Source organism: Mesoplodon bidens, assembly GCF_964165515.1.
Source record: "Mesoplodon bidens genome assembly, chromosome: 11".
Taxonomy (NCBI): domain Eukaryota; kingdom Metazoa; phylum Chordata; class Mammalia; order Artiodactyla; family Ziphiidae; genus Mesoplodon; species Mesoplodon bidens.
The window spans coordinates 53,872,076-53,898,627 of record NC_138167.1 but is presented as its reverse complement, the minus strand read 5'-3'; the positions used below and the strand labels follow the sequence as shown (position 1 = coordinate 53,898,627).

The window sequence follows — 26,552 nt, the reverse complement described above, 5'->3', positions numbered from 1 at the left end:
AACTTATAAATGATTAAAAATATGATAAAGGTTGCTAATAACTAACTATTAATACATTTCTCAACATAAATTTAGAAGAACTTTTTTTTTTTTTTGCGGTACACGGGCCTCTCACTGTTGTGGCCTCTCCCGTTGCGGAGCACAGGCTCCGGACACGCAGGCTCAGCGGCCATGGCTCACGGGCCCAGCCGCTCCACGGCATGTGGGATCTTCCCGGACCAGGGCACGAACCCGTGTCCCCTGCATTGGCAGGCGGACTCTCAACCACTGCGCCACCAGGGAAGCCCTAGAAGAACTTTTAAACTCTCCTGAAAGTAGTCATCACCTCAATAATCTTTTAAAATCCTTCATGCTATCACTGTAACCAGAAAACCATTGTATAGATAATAAAATATGTAAAACTGAGAACTGTTGGATCATAACATTACAGAGACCCGTTAAAGCACAATTACACCCTGGCACAGAAAAGGTACTCTTTTCTAGATCTGAAATTTGATCCTCTGGGTAATTTTAAGAAATACTTGGGGACTTCTCTGGTGGCGCAGTGGTTAAGAATCTGCCTGCCAACGCAGGGGACACGGGTTCGATCCCTGGTCCAGGAAGATCCCACATGCTGCAGAGCAACTAAGCCCATGCACCACAACTACTGAGCCTGTGCTCTAGAGCCTGCGAGCCGCAACTCCTGAGCCTGCTCGCCACGACTACTGAAGCCCGCGCGCCCTAGAGCCTGTGCTCCGCAACGAGAAGCCACTGCAGTGAGAAGCCTGCACACCACAACGAAGAGTAGCCCCCGCTCGCCACAACTAGAGAAAGCCCGTGTGCAGCAATGAAGACCTAGCGCAGCCAAAAAAAATAATAATAATAAAAAGAAATACTTGGGCCAGTAAAATCATCTAGGTCTGTTGCCTACCCGATAGCTATCTTCTAAGCCCCTACCCTTCTACCCCACAGACTTCTAAAAGAACCCTGATGTTATTTCCTTTCCTGTGAGTAGACATTCTTCAAGGGAGGCTATATTTAAGTTTGGAGCAAATCATGGTCTGAGCCAACCACTGAAGTTTTATTCTCTTTGCAAAGTAATTGTTTTGGACACAGATATTGCTATGGCTATGAGAGCAAGTGAATGGAGACAGGTGGCACCTTCCTCTTATAAAAAGATATATTTTTGCCTCTGGTTGTCACTTGAGATGCAGAATGTTGGCTGTCACTTGGGGGCCGTCGGGGGAGACACAGCTCACATGCTGAGAACAGTACTGTAAAGACAAAAGGTACCCAGGTTTCTGATGACATTGTCCAGTTGCCAAATTAGTCCAGGAACTGCCCTTTTAGTTATCAAGCTTCCCAAGCCTAAAGATTCCAAAATTGCTTCTGACTGCTAGAATAATTCAGACACATCACTTGAAGAAATTAGATATTTATTGAGTAGATGTTTATTTAGTAAGAACAACACAAAATTTCTCAAGAAAAAGATGATTTGAATCCCCCCAAAACAGAACAGAGCAACTTTCCATTATTCTCAGGTTACATCCCAATCTATAATCTTATATTGACCCTCCCTTTAATAAATGTCAAGATACACAAAATACTTGGAGGAAGATACCCAAATTATCCTAAAACCGTCATATTTTCAGGTAAAAATCAATTTAAGAATAGTAATCTCTGTGTAACACAGTACACCAAAATGCCTTCCTGCAACTTTAGAATCATTACTACTCAAAATATTAACATATTTATGCAAAATGCTTGTGAAAAATGGAAACACCTTCCAGTTTCTGACTTCAGGAACAAGTACAAACCACCATCTCCTTCATAAATCTTCTGTTACAACATGCATCAAAAGCCACTGGCCCAGCTCTCAGATACTGACAACAATGGATGTGATGCAATGGATGACACAGTTTACAGCTATGCTACAAGCCCTGAATTATTTTTGCATAACATTCCAATATTCCCTGAAGAGATTTTATACACGGGTTGAAAACAGCTATTTACCATCATAGTCAAAGTCAACTTACATTTTAAATGAAAGGTACACTGTTGCTTTTCTTCAGTTTTTACAAGGAGTTGCTATGATGATGTGTGTTTGAATATGCTCACAAATTCAGATTGTATATGTAAACTACACATAATCAGAGGCTCCACATCAGGTCTTAAGTTTGGCATTAAAATGTCTGACCACAGACCCTCCAAATAACATTCACAGCATTAGAAGTGACAGAAATTTTCCTTTCTTTTTCTCTCCGTATCTTTTCAAAGGTCCTCTTTTGTTTGAAAACTGGGTGTACAGAAAATTCTTAAGAAACAATCCCATTAGACATTTGGAATTAATTGGTAGAGATGAGGTGACAATACATATTTTCCATTTAGAAGTTTGACATCGACTTGTAATCAGTTTTAAATTGCCTAGTCCAATATGCTATTCCATGTTCTCATAATTCTGTAATTGCTAGATATTTGGATTAATACCATATTCATTTTTAGTTAAAAAAAATTCTTGCATCACCTTTCACACCTGCCTTAAGTTTATATAATTTAGTTATAAAAATCTAGTTTCATGTTCAATGAATTAAGAAATGACGAACACCACGACAGTTTAGCCAGACTTTAACAGGCAAAAAAGGGTTGCTTTGGCAATGTATAAAAGGATAACTGTTACAGTACTAATCATTATTTAATCTACTTTTATTAAATATTAAAATGCAATAAGGCAATTGTTTAAGATGCTTGAAATTACATTTAATAAAATGATAACTGGCCCCACACCTGACATACTGCTTCCCTACTTCTCTATTTTACTCTAAGGAACCAAAAGTTATTTAAAAAAAAAAAATCAGTGGTCTCGCTAAATCACTACTGATTAACACTAAGGTGTTTATTACTTACAATATAAACTTCTGAAAAAGAAGACACTGAATACTTTCTTTTAAGGTTTTTCCATTTAACGTACTCCTGCTGCCTCCTGTTCCTTTAATCCATTCCTAACACTTCAACTGGAAGTATGCCTACTGAAGAATCAAGAGATGTGATGTACTGTTTAAGATGCCATTCATTCAAGGTAGGGCAGTGGTTCCCAAATCTAGCTTCTTATCAGTATCATCTGGGAAAACCACTGTGATAGATTCCTGGGCCCCCTTCAGATCTGATACGGCCATCCCCTCCTCCTGTGTTATCTATGTGGTCAGTCCTGCATAGTTCAGCATCTGGGAAGACTAAAAGGATGTTAAAAAGGAAGATATTTGTCATTGTGTTTCGACAGGTCTTAGCTCACAAACTTGGATCCAATTAATGAAAAAATACAAAAAAAAATACAATGTTGACTCACAGCACTAAATGATCAGTGAGTAGAGTGACTGGGAAAATACTTTAGGATCAACAAATCAAACAAAGGTAGCCTGGTTGCCCCTTCCATGAAATCCAGCACAATTCCTGAGCCCAGAGGGCCCGTGAACTGAAACAGAGGAAGGCAAGCAGACAGTGGTACAGGCTGGGGTGCTGCAACTCAAAAAGTGACTGTTCCCACACCTCCGCTCTCTACCTCTACTTCTCAATTTCCCCACTCTCATCCCCTCTCTTCTTGCACTCTGCCTTTGGCCATTCTCACTCTTATTCCCTTCTCTTTCCTCACTTTTCTCACTTCCTCTCTTTTCCTTCTTCCTTTGATCATTCCTTTACATCATTCTTTCCTTTGCTTTCTCTTCCTTAAAAATTCTTCCTTACATAATCTAAGCAAATTCATACCGGAGATATAAAACATGTCAAAAAACATTCAGCCTAAAACAGAATGATCTGTTCAGGAGACAACAGAGCAACACAGAACTTCAACAGTAATGCTGCTGTGGCATGATACAAGCCATGCAGCAAATCCATTCTCTCTTCTGGGTCTCAACTTCATGACTTCTGAGTCTTATGAGGTGGGAGGGGCATACTGATTGTTCACAAACTTATGGCACAGAGAAGGTTAAATGATACGCCTCGGGTCCCTAACCAAGAAGAGTGTACAGATCTAGTTCACAGTCTGGTTTTCTTTCCATTACACCAATAACATCTGACTGAAGGCAAGATGAGAGAGCAGTGAGTAAGCAGTAGTATTGTTTCAGGCTCTGAAGTGTCCAAAGGTAAGTGGGTTACCGTATACATTATGAACTACTCTTCACAGGGAAAAAAAAAAGTATGTATTTTCTTAAAATGTAAATCACAATATATATTTTCTAAAGGTTTTCCAAGTTCCTCTAAGATGGCTACTTCATATAAATGAGGGTTGGCTACATTATAAAGTCATTCCGCTTTGGTAATACTGCAGCCCAGAGATAGTTCTGAGGTCAGAATTGTTCTAACACATAGACTCAAAGAATATAGAATGTAATTCGTATAAACTGCATAGATACACCATCTTATGGAAAGAAATATAAAACGTTCTCTAAGCTGTTCTAGAATTTAACCTCATTAATGCTGAGAACTGCATTTCTTGAGACTTCTCAAGGAAAAAGTTACCTTATCTAAACTCAGAAAACTCATTTTAATATTGTTAAGGTCTTTTTGTGATACCCTAACTTTCAGGTAAACACAGTCCCTAAGTGGAGAGTTTTCACCATAACCCAATTTATGGTAAAACGCTCAATTAAGTCAGGTCTGAATAAACCACATGAAGAACCTTCCAACTGATCCACAATGTAGAGTGTGTAACAGTGTAAATGGGTACAACAGGCGTGAGACCACAGCATACAGTCTAGTTAAACTATGATCATACTCCACCCAGTCCCAATCATACTAGAGCCTATGGGGCTAAGAGCCTCTGTTCACTAAGGAAATTAAATCTAAGCAACTTCCTAATATAAATTTGTATCTTGTCAATAACCCCAAGTACTTCCGCTAATGTTTCAGAATCACATTTATAATCCACCAACTGTGCCGAGAGTTGTGGTCCTAACTTCAACCTTCAAGTTGGCAAAATGATTTCCAGGGGTTCCCAAACTAACTGACACCAAAATCATCTGAGGTGCTTATTAAAAATAGAATCATAATGTGACTTATTTTTGCACTCTGATTCTAACATTGTAGTCAATAAGGGAAATCTGCCTAAGAACTGGATATTAACTGAAGCCAAAGGAGATATGATGTCACTGTAGTTACCAAAGTGTTCACAGAGGTGAAATAACATGATGCCTGGCATTTTCTTTAAGATACTTCAGCAAAGGAAAAAGGGATAGATGACACAAAGGTGGTAAGATATTGACGTGTTTGATCTGGACAAGGAGTACCACTGTACTATTCTCTCTACTTCTGTGTAATGTGCAGACCCATCTAGACATGGGGTACCAGAGTCACCAAAGGTGAGGCCGAGGAATCCATTCTCAGCAAGGTCCCCACAAGAGTCTAATGTAGCCAGGTCGCCAATGGTCTCACCTGGGGACCATTAAAAATGATCCTATACCCTCCAAACTTCAAAATTCTAGGGACCTCATTTTTTATTTAGCAAATCAACTTCAACAAGTTCACAAGTTCTCACAGTCACCACGGTGCTCTGCCAGGGACGCACAGACTGTGCTCTCTGAACACTTCTGTCCAAGAGTGCTGAGCTGGCCATCAGCTTCTAATCTGCCTTTCTTACACCTTCCTCTCTCAATTTGTCCCTGACTGAACTGCAAAGACAGAGCACCGTCTTCCACGTCTCCACAGAGGGCGCTGTATCTTCATAAAGCCAATCACCACTATTTTCACAAAGGTGATCGTCTTCCTTCATGGTTTTCTCTTCTCTATTTAAGCGTTAAAATGTCAAAAGGAGAAAAAGAAGTTAACCATACAGTACTTGGTAAAATGAGACGTGTGCCCCAGCACAGTACATGCTAAGTACTCAGAATCTACAGCTATAGAAGACAGGTCAAAAACACAGAGAAGTAATATTTTCTTATTGCCAAGATAAAAAAAATAATAACTGTCTTAAGTGAGATTTAAAGAAGGAGGACATGCACATCAAACCAAATCAAAACTAGTTTTTCTATAATCAGATGTGACAATCTTCTGAAGCCAATCATCCATGAAAGTTGTCTAACTTAAAGTAAGGCTCTATACGTATATTTGCTTCTTCAAAAATACCTTGCAAAGCCATTTTGAGGTAGAAGGACAAAGGTTTCAATGGACCAGTTTTTTCCTGCTCCACTGTAACTATAATGACTGCTCACAGGAAGTACATAGCTTATGCATTTTGGTCCATCACATTTTCCACCATCATATAAGTACACTCGTTAGGTTCTCATTTTATTATCAGTATATTTATTGTGTCCAGAATGCCCAGTAAAGCTGAAAATTTTCATTTAAAGTGAGAAAAAATTTCCTAAAATACCTAATTAATAATCTTAGATATGACTTTTGGCAAGACAGTTAAGCACGTACAAATGAAAATTCTACGTTTCACAAATACACACAGAGACTAATAATCAAAACTTTCAGTTTTCCCTCTCAATTTTAAATGTGCAGTTTACTTATAAACTAAAAATAAGTTTAAGCATGATTGTCACAAAAATATTTTAAAACAGAGATGAAATGTATAAAGGCACATACAGATTGTCGATAGTGACATCAGTTACATCCCATTTCTTTAGAAACAGAACATTTTCTGCTCCTGTAAACAACTTTCTTTTCTCACACATTTAAAGTGAGGTTAGTGCTGACATAAAATTATTGCTATACTCACAGTTTGAGTGTTTCCACTGTGTATGAGGTACATTTTTCTCCAACCATACATCCCTACTGCTCTTACCCACTTGAGAGTAAGAGTAAAACAAAGTCTGTAGGCTATAACCATTCAATAATATCTTCATCAATACTAGAATGATAGCAAATAGCATTACAGAACATCAGAAGTCAAAACTATCTTCTTGTTGGCGTCCAAGACTTCAACTTATTCTTCATTACATGAAAATACTGCTCATTTAACTTCTTCGGGAAAAAAATTATTCTGAAGATAAATAATTCCTTCCTGAACACTTCATCTAAGACTATTCCTTCACACATATCCTCTGATATTTTGTTGTTTTAATTCATTTGATTTAGCGGTCACCAAGAATCACCTTTCCTTTGGTGGTCTATCATAACGATCTTGTATGCTTTTTGACAGCTGTTTGATAAATATTTTGTAAATTTTTCCACAGTATGTATGCACTGTCTTTTGTAGTTCCAGTTCTAAAGGCTTTAATAAAGAATGGATGTTGTCATCTTCAAAAGAACACTAGAGAAAGAAAATAAAAAGACAAAGATATATATAAAAATTTAACTCTATTCCCAAAAACTTCTTCTTCAATCAACTTGACATTGACAATCTCCATTTAAAGTCTCACAGAAAGCATGTGCCCAAAAAATAATTTCAATGAGTTAAGCAGACTACGATCTCACAGGAGGAGGGAGAGAGTACGGGTAACTCACTGGGGGTACTGGGGAGAGCCCTTCAGAGAGGAGCGTGGAGGCAGGGCACTCCAGGCCAAGGCAAGAACATGGTCAAGGGCAGAAGACCAGAGATACTGACAGGCGTGAGGTGACAACCAAAAGCTCGAGGTGTCTGAGAGAGACTAATAAGCCAAGAATCACTCTGATAACACTGGTGCGGCTGGACTGGAAAGGAGTGAGATGGAGGCACGGAGTGGGAGGAATGCAAAATGACAGCACAGGTCAGTGCTTCCCACAGAACTCTAACTGCACAAAGGGATCCCAAGGATAAATATGTTTGAGAACTGCTAAATACCATGCACTCTTGGGGGGATTCACAGTGGCACATGAAAAACTATAAAAACAAAAAACACATGTTGGGTACTGTTTGGCCCACTAATTCCAAAATATACTTTTTACCCTTTTCACCATAAAATATATTAATATCCCAAGGAATATATTTTGGAAAACACTGTTGTAATAGTTAAGTGCAAATAACCTGTGAGCTTAGTATTTTCAACCAGGTACATTTTTTCATTTAGTATTTGCAACTACAATCCGAAAGACTGACGGGGCTTGAAAATAGAACATTTTATGGGAAAAGTTTGAAGTCAGTGAAAAATGCAAAATCCTGAAGGAAATTCAGAACCTGAAATCTAGAAGGGCTGCATATGACCTGAGGTTCACTACGCTGCCACTGAGGGAGAGGAAATAAAAGCACCATTTGAATCACAATTAGTGAGTCTGTAGGAAGCCACAGCCCATCTAGGGAGAACAGGCTGAACACAGATGCTAATTTAGAACATGGACGTGTAGAGCTGCAAAGAGATCCTAAACCTGGGTGCCTCTAGTGCAAGAACACTATGAACATTAACTGCATGAAACCTTCACTCTTGGGGTGATTTTTCAAACCTAATCCCATATACTGAAGATAAATATCTTGAAGTAATTTTGAAAACAAAAAAAAAAAAAAAGAGAGAGAGACAGTCTTAACTGGGAAGAACGTAACGAAAATAACAACAGCTAGCACACAGGGATCTAGGAGAGACTGTTGAAAGCCGGACTGGTTAAAAGAGGACCCTTCCTACTCTGCCTGGCATTGTTCTAAGAGCTTTATACATATTAATGCACTTAAGCCTCATACCAACTTCATGAAATAGGACATCACTATTTACCAAGAAGCAACTTAAGGCAGGGGGAGAATCTTCCCAGTTACAAAGCTAGTTAAGTGGCTAAGCCAGGAGTCCACCTCAGCTGCAAAAGAAATCGACAGCTAGTGGGAAGCAGCCGCATAGCACAGGAAGATCAGCTCGGTGCTTTGTGACCACCTAAAGGGGTGGGATAGGGAGGGTGGGAGGGAGGGAGATGCAAGAGGGAAGAGATATGGGGATATATGTATAACTGATTCACTTTGTTATAAAGCAGAAACTAACACACCACTGTAAAGCAATTATACTCCAATAAAGATGTTAAAAAAAGAGAAAAAAACGTCAACAGCTTTACAACCATACAGCACTGCTAGTCAGTTTCAAAAACTCTGTTAAAAGATGCAGCTCTGTTAACAGTGGGAAACTGTGCTGTGCTGTATACAGCACATTTGTCTGGGGTTATGCTGAAGAAGGTCAGGTTTACCTTACCTTCTTCAAGGTTTAACACCTGTATTAAGTGATAATGTCAAGTAACATTTCACTGTGTATAAACAACATACTTGTACAACTGTGGCTGAGAGGCGAGTAATAATGGAAGAGCCAACTGTGGTCTTTTTCTTACTCTACAATGACAAAAAATGAAAACATAACAAAAGTGTTTAAAAGTAAACTCCCAGGAGTACTTGAGATTCAGTTCATCCATTTTCATGTGATTTAAATCCCAGTGTTTGGGGTTAAATTTCTTTTTTCTTCACTGGGAAAGTCTTTTGATGAGTATTTTCCCAAAATAAAAATAGTGCCTCATGAATTAGGGCCCTTTTAGTCCAACATATAACACAAGTAATTTGACCTTTACGGGAGAAGGTGATAAATCACCCAGATGTCTACCTGTAGTACACAGCCGGAAGTCACACCCTCCACCAGCCACAGACTCTGCAGTATCCAGGAGTTGTGCAGCATGGAATGCACATCCAGACGTTCCCTTTCCCAGAGGCCACATGTGCCCTTACCTGACTGTGTGCCTCTTCCCATACTGAGTGCTACACTTGACTGGTCTGCACCATTCCTGCCTGCCTGGTACTCATCCTTCCAGCTCAGTCCAATGTCAGCTCCTCTTAGAACCTCTCCTGACACAGTTAATCACTCCCTCCCTCTTCACTGGCACCGTACCCAGCACACAAACTTTTAGGAAGGTCATGTTTTATATCTAAGACTGTCAGTTGAAGGCAGTGAATAAATAGTGAGGTTATGATGACCACAAGTAGATAATTAAAAGGCATTTTCGAAAAACAGAACATGTTTTAAAAGTATGGCAGAATGGCAGGCAGTTCAATCTGACAAATGCTGAGTGCCAACTATATACAAGGTCGTGCAGGAGGGAAATGGTCGAGAATCCCTTGCATCTCTGCAAACCTACTGCATCTTATGCAAATAGAAGAAGGGTGTGAAGTAAATCAAAGGTAACAGAGAAACACCAAGAAATCTAATAATTCAAACGAAATACAAGAAGCAGAAAATATTTTAGAGCAATAAAATATTTTGTTCCCATAGCAAATCTGCCATTTTTAATCTTAGTATTTTTATTCACTCAGCAACTAATATTTAACAACTATGTGTGGGCTGTAAAAACTGATTTGCTGGCAGACATAGCCGTGCGTTTACATTTTAAAAATGGTTCACGTCCTTATTGTTCACAGCATTCGACGGCTATGACTAAGCTTCTGTCTGAAACTTGCATAAATGCCCTTGTCTAAACTGCAATTCTTTTAAATTACACTTCTCACTGAATTATAGATAAGGAAAGATAAAAATACTAACCAAGAGCACCAAAAAAGACTGATTAACTTCATTAAGTTGAAAAATGGGTAATATGGCTATTAATATGGACCCAAAACAAATATTAATCTTTAATTACTTCAGTATTTGAAATAGTTTTTAAAATAAGATTTATTTTTTAAAAATCAAGTGTAATTCATCAGCTTAAAACCAATACTCAATTTTTTTAAAGTATACATTTATAGAAGATCAGAAAAGATCGAATAAAACTAGTAAGATTTAATTCCTTAATAATGTTTTTTTAAATGATCAAAGGCAACAAAGAAATCACATTTTTATAGGAGTGCATTTCTTTTCTATCCTGCAAAGTCTCAGAACCCCAAATGTACCTTTCGTCATTTTTATCACCTCTTGACAACCCATGATAAAGCATTATTAAAATACGATATTGATTTCTGAAGGCATACAAGGTCGGCTACATGAAAATGAACATCACTAAATTTTATATTTCTTCAGTGAATGTAGCTGTATCGTGATAAACTGATTCTTCAGAAACCTTCTCTCTCAAGCTTATAGGACAAGAAACTTAGCAAAAACACTAAAACTGTAGCCTACAATGCTGTCAGCACTTTGCCTACCACCAGGTTTGAGAAGCTCAGATTTCCAGGAGACAACTTCAGCTCCTTGTCACTGCAGACCGTCACCTTACACAGCACGTCATCACCGCATCTAGCCCAGCCCTGCCGCTGCCTCCCTTCACCCATCACCCCGAACAGCTCAACGCCTGACCTCCTCGTGGACCTTCCACAACCCCTGAGGCTTTTTCTCAGGCAATTTTGGCCCAGCCTGCTCACCTGGCAACCTCTTACTCATTCTTCAGGGCTCACGTCAAATGCCTCCTCATCAACGAAGCCTTCCCTGGCTCTTCGGGGCAAAACTTGCAGTCTTTCACGGTCCTAGTACAATCTGTGTCTCAGTAGGTTACAGTTCAATATCTTTATCCTCATTCCTATTACTGAGGCTGTACTAGCAAACAGTGAGAGCAGTCACGAGCAGATACTGAGCATCTAGCAAACAGGGGCATCAGCTCTTCTCCTGACCCCCAGGCTTACACCAAACCACTCTTGTTATTTTACTTATGTTTTTGTCTTCACGTCCACATAAGATTAGACACAGTCTAGCAGAGCAGTGAACACACCCACGCGAGAGATGAGTGCTCACGTACACTTCTCCCCAGGTATCAATGAATTAGCTGCATGGATAGCACTTGATATAATGCTCCTTAAGCAAAATCATAAATCCAGTCCTTATTTGGGTTTGCCCCAAGTCTTGGTCCCCAACATATTCAGAGACCTGGTTCATGCATCATCTCCCCCCGTCAATCCACCTTAATTAAACAAGAGCACTGTAAGAACAAGGAAAAAAAAAGAGAGAGAACAGATATCTGGGGTGGTGGGGCCAGTATAATTTTTTCCCAAACTCGATATAAAGTAAATGCTTAAAAGAGAAAACCCCATTTACGAAGGCAACAAAGAAGATAAAATACTTAAGGATAAACTTAAGATATGTTCAAAATCCATAGTATGAAGAAAACTATTAAACATTCCTGAAAGACACAAATGAAAGACAGACCTTGTTCTTAAGATGTCTCAACACCATTAAAATGTCAGCAGCCACTAAGTTAATATGTGAAGATGATACACTCCCAACAAAAAAACAAGTTTTTTATGTAATTAAATGAGTTGATATTTGTGGAAAAATAAAAATACAATAGGTAGGAAAACACTGAAAGGACAGGCTATGAAGAGGAAGTAACCTTACCAGATATTAAAATACAGCACAAAGGCTTTATAATTAAAATAGTGTGTAAGAGTATACAAATGGACAGACCATTGGAGCAAAACAGAAAATCCAGAAATTACAAATGGAACTTTAGTATATAATAAAGTCAGTATCTCAAATCTTTGGGTTACAGATAGACTTTTAAATAAATGATGTTGGGAAAAGACAGCTATTTGGAAAAAGATCGAATTAGATCTATTCCTCTCTCAAAAGAGTAAATTCCAAATTGAGCAGAAAGCGAAATGTAATAAATGAAAAAGTATATAGGTGAATTTTTCTATAAGCTGAGTATAGGTAGGGAAAGACTTTCTAATTACTACTTTTTTAAAAAAAGGTTTTAAATTTGATTACACAAAATTTTTAAAAAACAACTTTGAATGGTATAAAATTCCATAAACAGTCAAATTGGGAAAAAAATTTACATCAGATATCACAGAAAAAGAACTAACATCTTTAATACACAAAGAACTTGCAACAAATGGTGGGGAGGTAGGGAGTAGAGACTGAAACTCCCTCATGGTGATAACTGTACAACTCTGTAAACATGCTAAAAACCACTGAATTATTTACACTATGGGTGAACTGTGTGGTATATAATGTTATCAGTAAAGTTATTTTTTAAAAGTGATAGAAGACTAGGTGAGAGATTTGAAAGAAAATTCACCCCCCAAAAAGATGTAAAAACAGCTGTTAAATATATAGAAAGATGTTCATCTCAATCATAAGAGAAAGGCAAATTAAAATTAAACTAAGATTCCATTTCTCACTCGTTAGAATGGCAAAAATTTTTCAAGCTTGATAATACACTCTGTTAGTGAGGCTGTGAGCAATAGGCCTCGTCATGAACTGTTGGCAGGAATGCAAATAATCCCCATGTAGGGAAAACAGGCGGTATCTTCAATTAAAATTATCCCATGTCCAGGAATTAACCCTGAAGAAACATCTCCCAACAATACAAATATACGTATGGCAAAGTTATGCACTGCTGCATTATTTATTATTCAAAATGATGGAAAAGACCAGAATGTTCAAACATAAGAGATTAATTTAATAAACTCTGGTACATGCACAAAATGGAATATCATACAGCTGTTTAAAAAAAAAGCATGAAGAAAATATTTATAAATGCCGAAATTTCCAGAATACTGTAAAAAAGGCAAAGCGCAAATAAAGATGAACAGTATGCTACTTCTCATGTAAGAAAAGGGGAATTACAAAACGTACATGTATCTACTTACCTGTACAGGAAGGACAAACCAGAAAACGAAATTGGTGATGGGGTGGGGGGCCTGGGGTGGAAGGATGGGGAAGGAGTGCTACTTCTGAGTAAACCGTTATATAGTTTCGACTTTTTGAAGTATATTAATATTCCTCATATCAAATTAAAGCTAAATCAACAAAGATGAGGGGAAAAAACTTAAAACTGAAAGCATACAGAAACACATGAACCCAACTGTATTTCAAATGAATGAATAACCACACTGAAAGAAGGAGAAAAGAACTAACGCAAGTAACTTCTGTACATAGTACTATGTACACACCCTCGTCTGGGGCAGGGGAGGGGTGGGGGGAGGACTAGAAACAAATCCTTTATAGTAGGTTGGTTTTTCAAGAACAGAGGAGTGGAGATAGCAGTATGAATGGAGCATTTTTGAAATTAGTTTAAGTGTACTGTAGAACTAAGCAAAAGAGGAAATATTTTATGTTCGGAGCCAGGATTCTAGTTGTGGAAGAAATGAGATAAAACAGAAACAAAGTAGGAGAAGGCAAGGAAGGGGCCTGAGGGAATGGAACTGGAGGCACTGGTGTGAGCACATGACTGTGTGTATTTGTATATTTGTATTTCCCAGCTCTGCTGCTGAAAGGGCTTAGAAGGGAAGACACCCTTGTAGCAATAAGCATCAGAGTTCCTTTGACAGCTGATTTCAGGGTGAGGGCAGGGAATGTATAACAAGATGAGCCTGGGATATTTTGTTTGGACAAAGAACGTGGAGGTACTGAAAATAATGATGGGAATATGTCAAATGAGCATAAGAGATAGCCAAAAGGGCTCCCAATCACCAAATCTGGCACAACTTCAGCATCAATATAAATAAAACTGAATACTGCATTATAAATCATGGAAAAAAATACATATCAATGAGTTCACACTGATAATGTATGGATCAGTAAGTGGGCAAAGGGGAGTGCTCTTCCTTACAGCAGAACGCCAAGTGCCAGAGCTAGATGTGGAAGGAGTGCTGGGTTTATAACTGATGAACTAGGGTAAAGGATATGCAAGTTCTCTGTAAGCTTGCGAGTACGTCCACAGAAACATTTTTTTAAAAAAAGCTTACATTTCTCAGTGCTTCATAAATAGCTCTAAACGCTGGTTGCTTATCATCATGGTAAACACCTCTGTTCCCATGAAGAATAAAGATTCCTTCTTCTTCGGCTTCTTGGCAATTGCTTCCATATATGCAATGATCTGGTCGATAGTTCCATTGACACGGAAAAACAAAAAGGCTTTCTAGGCAGAGACAAAACAAAAAAGCAAACATACCCTAATTCCACAGAATTAACACTTTGCAAAATTTTAGTTTAAATTTAGTTTACTTTGTCTTAAAAAAAAAAGTGATAACCATTAGTATAAGCCAAAATCAAATAAATGCATTTCTCCAGTTTTGACTAAATATTAACTATGATTTTTTTTACAAATGCAAAGAATAAATTTAAATGATTACCTGGATTATGAAAAAATATGATATTCAACAGATCTTGATCACCCCATGTGATATTCAGTTTGTATTTTTTAAGCAATGGCATAAGTATGTCTCCCCATCGTAGTCGCACAGAGGTCATATCATTCTGTTGGTAAATACATTAATGAGATTCTCAGGCTTCCAGGTTTAAAACGGCAGCATAATGACAGTTCCCCATTCTTCCCTTAGCAATTGTTACAGAGCAAGGGGAGAAGTGTAAACTTTTGTTTCAAAATCAAGTGATCCTAATGTAAACGTAAATGTCAGTAAAACTGTCCAGCTGGAGTGCAGGAGATAACAAAAGAAGGTATCTGAAGCTGCACAAAGAAGTGATAAAACTAACAGATGTCTGGGAGGAAAGGGAAAGAGAAAGTAGGTGGTAGTTTAAGTACTATGACTGTGACCTCATCTTAAAAAGCAGATAGCTTTAGTACCTATGTCATATGTCTAGACACAGTACCTATGTCTCTGTCATACAGCTGCTGAGGATCAAACCTGTTAATATATAAATAAAAAGTACTAGGAAAAGTACCTGGCACAGTGTTAGCTATTATTATCACCATGATCACTATTATTCTTAGCCTGATTTGCCAACCCTTTATAATTGGCATTTCAAAGAGGTCATTTGAAATTGATAAATCAGAAATAGATACTGGGGCTTCCCTGGTGGCGCAGTGGTTGAGAGTCTGCCTGCTGATGCAGGGGACATGGGGTCGTGCCCCGGTCTGGGAAGATCCCACATGCCGCAGAGCGGCTGGGCCCATGAGCCATGGCCGCTGAGCCTGCGCTCCGCAACGGGAGAGGCCACAACAGTGAGAGGCCCGCGTACCACAAAAAAAAAAAAAAAAGATACTGAATTTCGTCAGATGCCTTTTCAGCCTCTACAGAACTACTCACAGCTCATACCTAAGGAAACAACAGAGTTGAAAGAGGGCTGGGGATCATGTGAAGCTGGGGTGAAGTTGAATACTAAGTCTTTTATACCAATTTGACTCTTTGAAACTCTCCAGACTTAAACCAGTACTCCTCAAAGTACAGATTGCAGTGTGCTGATCAGTAAATTTTTCATGTCCTCTACAAGATTTAAGTACACAAATTAAGAGTAAGATTTAGAAACTTTTATAGCAATTTTATGTCTATTTAGTCTAATATTTTCCTAGTAATTTATTTACATTATTTTTACAAAAGCATTGCCTCATGACAGATTGTAAATAATGTTTAAAAAAACACCGATTCTTCTCCACAGATAGCTTAAAAAACATTATTACAAGCTATTCTAGGATATATAATAAACACAATGGAGGCAAAAACAATCTATCCTTCGAGAAAGAAAAGTCAGAATTCCTGGGAAAAAAACTACGTATTTAAACTAAATATAATTTGCTATAATTGTATTACCTTTGTGTGAAGTTTCTCAGAATGCAGTAAATACAGTAAACTATACACAATCAGAAATAAATCTGGAAAATGACTGAAACAAGTTTTACTTAAGGAATTATTAAGAAAATATTTTATTGAAAGGATGACTCTGAAATACGTCACTGATCATGTTCACTAAATGTTCTTAGGATCTGAAAAGGAAACTTTTGAATTGCTCAAAAGGACCAAGGCCAGAAACAGATTAAATAGACAGGACTGGTGGACACCTTGTACCATGTCATGTTCAAGTCTTCACTGGATTCTACTTATGCAAAAAAAAAAATGTATAGAGAGACAGAAATACACCTATTCAAAGAAATACATCTATTCAAAGAAAAGAAAGATAAAATAACAAGGTCCAGGGCAGTTTTAGGGAAAAAAGAAAAAATCAAGGGGTGGGAGGTGGGGGGACCTTTATAATACATGTAAAGGAAAAGTCCTACTAGAAAAATACTGGACAAGAAGCAATAACACTAGTATTATTTGCTGAGGATATAACCTAGAATATCCAAGACAACCAATGAAAAACTATGAGAAATGAGTTTAATAAAGAGGCATCATATATAAAAAGAGCTCAAGTCAACAGAAATGGAAAAACAGCAAAGTACAGAAATAGTCAAAGGATATGGCCATACAGCCATTCACAAAGAAGGAAACAAAAATGGCTAAAAATTGTTATGAAAAGATTTTCATCCCACATTGGTGGTACAGTCAGGAAAGTAAAAATTAAAATACATGAGATATTTTTCAGCCATGTAACTACATATTCATACTAGTACACACAAACAATAAAATCAAAACGTTCTTTCTCCACAATATCACACACATTAAATGTGACAGACTGTATGTACTGACATAAAAATCATTTATATATTTACTAAGTGAAAAAAGCAAACTGAAGATACATAAAAGAATTCTACATATAAATGCTAATGTACATGTATATCTGTTTCCAAATACTTTTTTAAAGGGTCTGAAGAATACATAGCAAAGTTTATAATGCCATTTGGGCAAAGGAATGAAACCGAGGAGAGTGGTGTGTAAATGGGGGACTTGTCTTTTTACTCTATATGCGATGAATTGCCTGAATTTTTATAAGCATGATTTAGTTTTGTAAATTTTTTTTTAAAGGAAACACTTTTAATCTTACAGTACAGTACCTTGAAAAGTACAGTAGTACAGTACAACAGCTGGCATACAGGAACTGGCATCAAGTGAATGGGCAAGAAGAGTTACTGACTGGAGGAGGGAGAGGAGGCGGGAGATGATAGAGCTGAAGTAGTTTTGTAATTTTTAAAAAAGATGTAGTTCTAATTTACTAATTTCAGCAAACCTACCAAAATGCACATGCATTATATTAAGATAAATTAGCTTCATTTCTAGAACTATGTATGCTTTTGAAAATAGACAGACTCATTATTATCATCAGTTTATGTTACAAACAAATATAAAACTGACAGGTGGCTATTCATATTATGTTCCAACAATGCTAGAAACTGAGAACTCATGAATTCCCAAAGATTAGTCACTCTCCTAATCTCTGAAAAGTTCCATCCCTTTTGGTAAGATGTTAATTGATATTGTTTTCTTAAGCTCTACATGTAACACAATAAAAGCCCTCCATCACATACATCTTCCAAATAAGTAAAAACGACCCTCACAGCCACCTCATAATAAGTATTCTCTTTTCTAATATTTTTCAATAATTCATTAATGGCCTAGTTTCTAAAACTTCTGTCTGTCCTCTGCCAGTAATTATCTACTGAGTTGCTACTTTATGCCAGACTCCATGCTAAATATTCTGAATACAAAGCTGCATAAAAGACACACCCTGCCCTCAGTAGATGGAGAAAACAGGCAAAAATTACTTTACAAAGTAATAAATGGCACGACATGAACAGGGTACAGTAAATATACAAGAAAAAAATTCTCAAGATGCCTTATTTATATTCTCTGGTTTTTAGCTAATAAATAGAAAAAGGTTAAGAAATACCTTAATAGAGATTCAACACTGCAAATACAATCATAATACAAAATACAAAGCAGTATCTTAGCCAGTGTTATATCAATGTCTATCAAGCATTATAAGAAAAAACCAAAAAAGTTAAAATTTTACTATTTTAATTTTTTAAATATATAATTATAATACATCAGGTTGGAACTGAATAATCATGAATGGTAGGGCTGGGTGACAGCAAAGCAAAGACTTTAAAACATGGCCATGGCCACTGTCCTAAATGGGTAATCTTACAGCTTTTCATGTGATAGGCACTATGGGGTAACATTCATGGATCTGCATGAAACAGTTTGACAAGTTATTACAAGTAATTCAGTTACATCACTAGAGCTCTAAAATTTATGATCTGTGCCAGAAATTATAGAGTTAGTAGGAAAGAACAAGGCAATGTTTGCTAAAGATATGTTTGGAAATCAGGAAAAATAAAGATATATGAAAAATGGAACTAAAAATAAATAAATTTTGTAGAAACATATCAGCAATCATAAATACAATATTTAGAAACAAAATAAATCTGTGTTGTTCCCACTGGGCAAGAATAGAGTTGTTTGAAACAGAGCGATAGTAGGTATGAAGTAAATTGTGCCTACTAAATTAACGTACTATCACACTCCTCATATTTTTCTTCATCAAGTCATTAATACATAGAAAAAAACAAAAGCTTGAAAGTTTAGAAATTATTTCAACTCCTATATCTACATCTCTAGCTGGTTTAGAACATGCCACAGACAAAAAGAAAAGGGAAAGGGGAGAAACTGTTAAACATATTTAAGAATGATATTTAAGTAAGTAAAAGGTAAATAAAAAAATAATCAGAGATTTGAACTATATAGCTGCAATTTGAAATTTTCTTAAAAATCAAGTAATGGTGTTACACTAAATTATCTCTAACGTTATTTGCAACACTACACTTCTCAGATAAGAATTTCAAATGAAGAGTTCCTGAGCAGTCACATTATTCCTTAGCACATAATCTTACAGCACCATCTTCTGGTATAATATTACTGTGCATAGTCTAACCATCAGAAAAGTAAGAAAACTCATGGTATGACACCTGTTTTATTTAGTAAAACTTTATGGTACATGAAATTTTAAAATTCAAAATATATCAAAATATTGGGTAATTGAAGAAAGATGTTCACTTGTAAGCAAAAGCAAAGGTTACACTGGCCTCATTAATGCATTCATTTGTGGAAGACAAAAGTGAAATGAAATCAAGATTTCAGAAAGGTACAGAAAATGGGAAAGCTAAAAAAACCCCTAGGTTTACTAGATCTTTACAGAAGACAAGAGTGATGGGTATTAACTGTCTTAAGAATGAAATGGCGAGATGTGGGTGGTGAAGGTTACAAGCAGTACTGCTGCCTAGAGCAAGGATAAGAAGGGACAAGAGATTTAAATCAGACATGCAGAAAGGAGTAATAAGTAATGGTGTAAATTCTGGTCCACCAGAAGCCATAAGAAAAATACCAGACAAATATATATACACATACAAATATACATGTATATTACATATATATTCATACCATAAAAGACATAATATCCCTTGATGTTTGATTTAGTACTAACTAGATGTAAAGGGATAAACAGTGAGTCTCTATCAGTGTTTCAGAAGCCACTGCTTTTAGCTAACACTGAAGTGCTTACTATGTGTCATGCTCTGTACTAAGCATTTTGAATGGGTCTCTTTTAAAAAAGACAACCTACATAAGTCCATTTATTATCTCTATTTTTCAGCTGAGAGCACTGACATTTGAAAGTTAACTAGTTGGTTAGTGGTTGTGGTGAACAGGTGGCAAAGCTAAACGTAAGGCTAAACCACTTGACTCCAATGCCCCCAGACTACAACGACTTAAGGACTCATCAGCATGAAACTGGTAAACAGTACAACACACTCATGTGTTCAGAATATGCAGAATCAGAGAATTTAAATAGCCTCACTCTTCCACTGACCCCACAATTTGAGAGATGAGAAACACACAGGAACTTTTTTTTTGAAGTTAACTTCCAAAAGCACCAAAATAGCCAACATTTCCTATGTGTTAGCCTCCCTTCTAACTAATTTAACCCTCACAAAAGCCCTATGACATAGGTACTGTTATCTATCATCCCATTTCACAGATGAGGAAATCAAAGCCCAGAGATGTTCAAAACTTACCCAAGATCTCAGCGTCTGAACCAAGCCAACAGGACAGTCTTTAGCTCTTAACCACAATCTGTGTTCCCCCAGGATGTACCACACTTTAGATTCAAGTATTATGAGGCTGCACAACTACAAAATGACAACTCCTGCCTGGAATACCAATCTAGGAAGGTGATGTTCACACTTGTTGCACTGTTACTTCATTGTAACGCCATCTGCTCTGACCTACTGTAATGCTCTAATAAACAGAATACTAAGAACACACTTTTCTTCAATTATTCTAGTTAAGTGGAAAAATTCTGAATAGCTCGATCTAGTTTTTAATAAAGCAAAATTAAATTGGAAACCAAACAATATGGAGGGAAAAGAGAGATAAGTTAACCTGGATCGGTGACTTACCTTGAAATACTTCCTTCTCATTCTGGTCATGTTCATCAACATAACTCCAGAGTTCACTCCAGTTTTTCCATAGTATGGATGTCTGGCAAAGCGATTATACCAGCCTATTCGAGGCTCTTCATGTTCTGGTGCCATTGCAGCAATTTGTGTGGAATTAAATTTCTTTAGTAAAGACCAAATATCATCAACGGGCCGTAAAAAAAGGATATCAGTGTCGACATACAATAGTGAGTCAACTTCTTTCAGGATTAACTGTGGGGAAAGATATTTGAATCATTAACTATAACTCTATTTAATATAAAACATGAAAGAGGCTTTCATTATTTAAAAAATACCTGAGAGAAATTGACATTAATTTTTAAAAGTAGTTTTTCCCAAGTCTGTCATTTTTTACAAGAGCATATATAGATAGTCTGCTAATCTTTTTAATTAACTTTTAGAGAAGAAAAGCTATAAAAACAAATCAGAACAAAAACTCAATACTAAAAATTGGAAGAAAAAATAAAAGCAGTATCCTCAAAGACTAGGGTGGAAATGTTTTTCATAATGGAAAATAACATTAGCTTCGGTGAACTGACATATCGAATCTTAATTTCCTGAGGTAAATACAGAAATTAATCAGTACAAATGAAGATCTTCTCAACTCGTCCCCTCAGCCTGTAACACTAATGGCCAGCACCTTTACCTCACTCTGGGCTCAGCTAGCAAATGGTAGAGACAAAATTGAAATCCAGACCACCTAACTCCAGAGTCTATGCTCTTATTTCTGAGCTTACTATCTCCCAACAAATCGAAGAAAGTGTGCACTTACATAGCAAGGGCAAAGACAAGACTTGTCTTGGAAGACTCACTATGTCACTTTCCGAGAGACGTTAAACCACCAACATGCATCTCTTATAGGAATTTTCAAGGGTAAGTTTTTATTTCTGCCTTACCCATACACTTTAGAATGTGACTCCTGTGAATTTAAATGTATTGCCTATCCCAGTGTATTAGTAAGACTCAATGATTAGGTTAACCTAAAGGTTTTTGGTTAAGAATACAATGAGGGTAAGAGCTTGATCTTCATTCTGCTCCTTTTCAAAGCTGCTACCTCCTCCTGCAGTTACGAAGGTGAGCAGTTACGAAGCTGAAATCACTCCATGCCCCCACTGATTTAGTATCAGGCTGGGGAAAAATATCTGACAGTTGACTATAGAGCCTGAGTAGGGAAGTCTCACTTGTTCAAAGACTACAATTAAAAGGGTATTTATGTATGAGGATGTCTGTTCCTCTCTCTCTTTTTGGGGGGCAAAGAGTAAGAGAAATTGTTTTTGTATCAACATTTTGCTTCTGTACCATTAGACAAATGTGTGTTTACAGACTTTTGTATTGTTAGCAGTCTAGGAAGACACTACAGGAAGCTCCAGGGTTACTGTTGGGAGCCACTGCCAACTGGAGTTCATACATAAGGTTAAATAATAACCACATCAGTATTTTTCTATGGCTCCTTTTGGGGGAACAAGGGGTCGGCAGAGCTTACATTGGTTCTTTTAATCCATCTATTTTAGAGGAGAAACTTAGTTAAAAAAAAAAGGATTTTACTTAGAAAAATGAATTTACTTAGATCTGGTTAAAAAGATGCAGAAGTAAGAGTGAAGGACGAGGACAACTTGACCGGCTTCAAGTATTTAATATTCAAATTCCATTTAGGGATTTAACCAGATTACATCATTAAATGATCTGGCAAATTTCCTATCACGACATCAACAATTAAACTTGTTAATAATGCAGAATAAAACAGAAGAGCAATGACTGTAACCTCATGCTTCTTTCATCATTGTTTTTCAGTGACATATCTGTGCTTATTTAATGTTATAATGTGCTTGTTTAATGTCAGCCTCCCACATCAGACAACAGGCTCTATGAAAACAAGAAATCTCTGTTTCAATCATTCCTATATACCCAGCACTTCATTACAGATACTTGGTAGAACAGAGGCACTCAAACTATTAAGTAAATGATGTAACATTGCAATGATTCAACATAAGATTTTTTTTAATTTTTAAAATTTAAGACCTACATGAAGTACCTAAAACTTCTTAGGCTTTTCCCCTTTAATCCCTTATTTGTGTGCTTCTTACAATGGAAGCAAGTAATGAGAAAGATATCCTAGGACCCAGATTTTTTATGCTCAGCAATAAAGCTACTGGTTAGGCAGACTCAGCTATCAAAATGTAACTTAATTTTAAATTTTAACTGACATCCTGGATTTGATAAACTCTATTCTTAATATGCTAAGAATTGCCTTAATCCACTTAATAATAACAAGTAACTTAAGTTTCTTCATATACCTTCCAGAAACTTGTGAGCTTCTTAAACTTAATATTTCTAACTACCATAACTATTTTAAACATTACAGTGGTTCTAACAACTACTGAGAATTTTAAAACTATCAGTGAATTCAATTCAAAATGGAAGAGGTAAGCTGGCTTCTGAATATTTTTATTTATTTTTAATTTTTTTTTTCTTTTTTGGCCATACCACGCGGCTTGCAGGATCTTAGTTCCTGACCACAGACCAAACCCGTGCCCCCTGCAGCGGAAGCTCGGAGTCCCAACCACTGGACCGCCAGGGAAGTCCCTGAATATTTTTAGATTAAAAAAAATAATCAGGGTTTATCACCAGAGACCACCACCAAAGAACAGCCCCATTGAATAAATGGTTCCCATTTCCCTTCGAGTTCACGTGCCTCAAATTTTGTGTCTGTGTTAAAATATCAGCTAGAAAAGGTGAACTGGCTTGCTGTTAAGACAGAAATGATTATCTAATGATCTACTTCATTTCCCAAATTATAAATGCAGTCTACAACTGGCAGGTGATCCTGCCACTGCATTCCTCCTGGCAAAGACTTGGCTCCACTGAGATCTGACAACCTCTAACTCCTTAGAGATGAAACAGTTTATAGCAACTGAATAAATTAAAATGTAAGAAATAGTATTTCAACAAATAATTATTTACATTTTTCGTTTTTAACAGAGGTTTTTTTATTGTAGCTTTTATTTGTTCTATGGGAAGTTTTTCTTTCTTCTAATGTTCAAAGGGAAAATCATACACGTATTTTTATTTAACTGATTTATATGGAACTCTTCATTAACTTGTGTGTGTAAAAGCAACATTCAAATAAACAAAAAAAAAACACCGGAGAAAAAACTTACTGGCAAGAACAATCTCTGGGAAGCACACGGTTTAAAGAGCTTTTTCCATTCTGCTGCATTCTCACTTGGAAAAGTTATCGGGTATAATGAATAATTAAATGTTTGTAGAAATGACCAGCTGTTAAGCTAAAATAAAAAAATAAAAAATAAAAGAACTCGGTTTAGATTTGTTTCACTTTCTCTGCAAAATCATAAACCAACAGATTATTTTTCAAAAGCTAAAATTTAAGATGTTATACATTGTAAGTCATACACACTTAAGAGAAAGTTAGATTCTTCTTTCCCACCATTTTGTTTTCATTCAAAATCTTAGTCATTCCAATATGCTAGAAAGACTCCACCATAAAGATCTGAGGGACAGTTGAAATTATAAGGATATCAACCACAAAACCAAAATGGAAAGAGCCTTACAAACTGTTCGCCTCCATCAGCTTGACCTGATGTATAAATCCTCTCAATCCCTAAACAAGATAAACTCAGAAAAATTAAGCACTAATTTTATTACCACAGTATGTATAACAGAAAATATTCACAATCCAAGTCAGACCAATGTGAAAAACTGATTAAAAAATATTTATCTATATAGTTTCAATGTCCACAGATATTCCTGGCAATAAAATATTTTGATAAATACATATCCAGTGCTGATTTTTAAAAAAATCATTACAAAAAGCAAAATCTGATTTTCTGATCTGAAAATCTATAATGAACACGTTTACTCTTTAGTATCCCAAATGCATTTCAAGACACTGAATTGCTTCAAATTCAGTTTAAGTATTACCTATCACTGCTGCTTAAACAGAATTGTTGATTTAAATTTCCTACAGAGCATTCACAATTTTTGCGGGAAGAAAAAACTAAGCATTTTATATAACAGGCTGAAGATGATCTCTTTTTGAATTATGTCTCTGTTAAGTAATTTTTATTTTTTTTAAACTTTTTAAAATGCTCAACACATATCTATTTTTTATTGTTTTATTTTTATTTATTTATTTATTTATTTTCAGTTGCATCCAGTCTTAGTTGCAGCACACAGGATCCTTCATTCTGGCACTCGGGCTCTCTACTTGTGGCGTGTGGGCTTAAGTGCATGGGCTCAGTAGTTGTGGCGCATGAGCTATTTGTGGCACGCAGGCTCCAGACAGTGTGGGCTCTCTAGTTGTGGCGCACAGGCTCCAGAGTGCATGGGCTCTGTAGTTGCGGCACGCAGGCTCTCTAACTGTGGTGCGCGGGCTCAGTAGTTGCGGTGCAAGGGCTTAGTTGCCCCGCGGCATGTGGGATCTTAGTTCCCTGACCAGGAATCGAACCCACATCCCCTTCATTGGAAGGCAGATTCTTAACCACTAGACCACTAGGGAAGTCCCTGTTCAAGGGATTTTTAAAAACATTAATTCCTCCCTCTTTCTTTCCTTCTCTCTCTCTCTCTCTCTCTCACACACACACACACAAACACACACAAAATCAATGCCTTCCAACATAGTTTAAGGGAATAGCTTTACCTCCAACACACTGTTTTGATGTCTCTGTTAATTAGTTTCAAACACTATTATTTTATTTTCCTTGTGTGACTTATAAATCACTTAAAGATCCTTTCAAGGGACTTCGCTTCACAACTACAGAGCCCACACGCTCTCGAGCCTGCGTGCTGTAACTGGAGAGAAGCCCACACACTGCAACGAAAAGCCCAGGCACCATAACAAAAGATCCCATGTGCCGCAACTAAGACCCAACACAGCTAAAAATAATAAGTAAATAAATAATTTTAAAAGAAGATCCTTTCAATACCAACTTCAAAATGAAATCTTAGTCATTTTTAAAATTCTAATATCTAATCATCTTTTCTGCAGTAAAAGCACATTCCACAAAATATTTGATTCTCCTTCGTCAAAAGCAAAACCAAACAGTCTCAGAGTTAACCATGATAGTTAAAGAAAAACTAAGTTTAAAAATATAGTATATAGGGCTTCCCTGGTGGCGCAGTGGTTGAGAGTCCACCTGCCGATGCAGGGGACACGGGTTCGTGCCCCAGTCCGGGAAGATCCCACATGCCGCGGAGCGGCTGGGCCCGTGAGCCATGGCTGCTGGGCCTGCGCATCCGGAGCCTGTGCTCCGCAATGGGAGAGGCCACAACAGTGAGAGGCCCGCGTACCGCAAAAAAAAAAAAAAAAAAAAAAATATATATATATATATATAGAGAGAGAGAGAGAGAGAGAGAGAGAGTATATATTATACAAGCAATAACTCAGCCAGATTTGAAGACAACACAGAAGCCGCATATAAGATGAAGCAATAAATTTATTTTGCTTTTATATTACATTTTCAAAGGTTTCCTAGTTGGTAGCAATCTCTTACTATTCTCTGAACTGTTAGGATGAGATTAATTCCTCAGTTAATATTTTAGAAAACAATCCAGATAATAAGATTAAGATCACAAAAGCACATATCACAAGT

The 26,552-nt window shown here is 36.9% G+C and overlaps 1 protein-coding gene across 2 annotated transcripts in view; it reads right to left on the bottom strand.

Annotated features, from left to right (window-relative positions):
- Nucleotides 1–1,592: 1,592 nt before the first annotated feature.
- Nucleotides 1,593–26,552, bottom strand: part of GXYLT1 (glucoside xylosyltransferase 1) — a 52,034-nt gene continuing 27,074 nt past the window's right edge. For both annotated transcript variants that reach the window (XM_081249037.1, XM_081249038.1), the window contains 5 exons: nt 24,102–24,227; nt 20,905–21,156; nt 14,909–15,032; nt 14,522–14,694; nt 1,593–7,225 (listed from right to left, as the gene is read on the bottom strand). In XM_081249037.1, the coding sequence (XP_081105163.1) occupies nt 7,064–7,225; nt 14,522–14,694; nt 14,909–15,032; nt 20,905–21,156; nt 24,102–24,227 (837 nt within the window). In that variant the 3' untranslated portion in view covers nt 1,593–7,063. The remainder of the gene's footprint in view (nt 7,226–14,521; nt 14,695–14,908; nt 15,033–20,904; nt 21,157–24,101; nt 24,228–26,552) is intronic.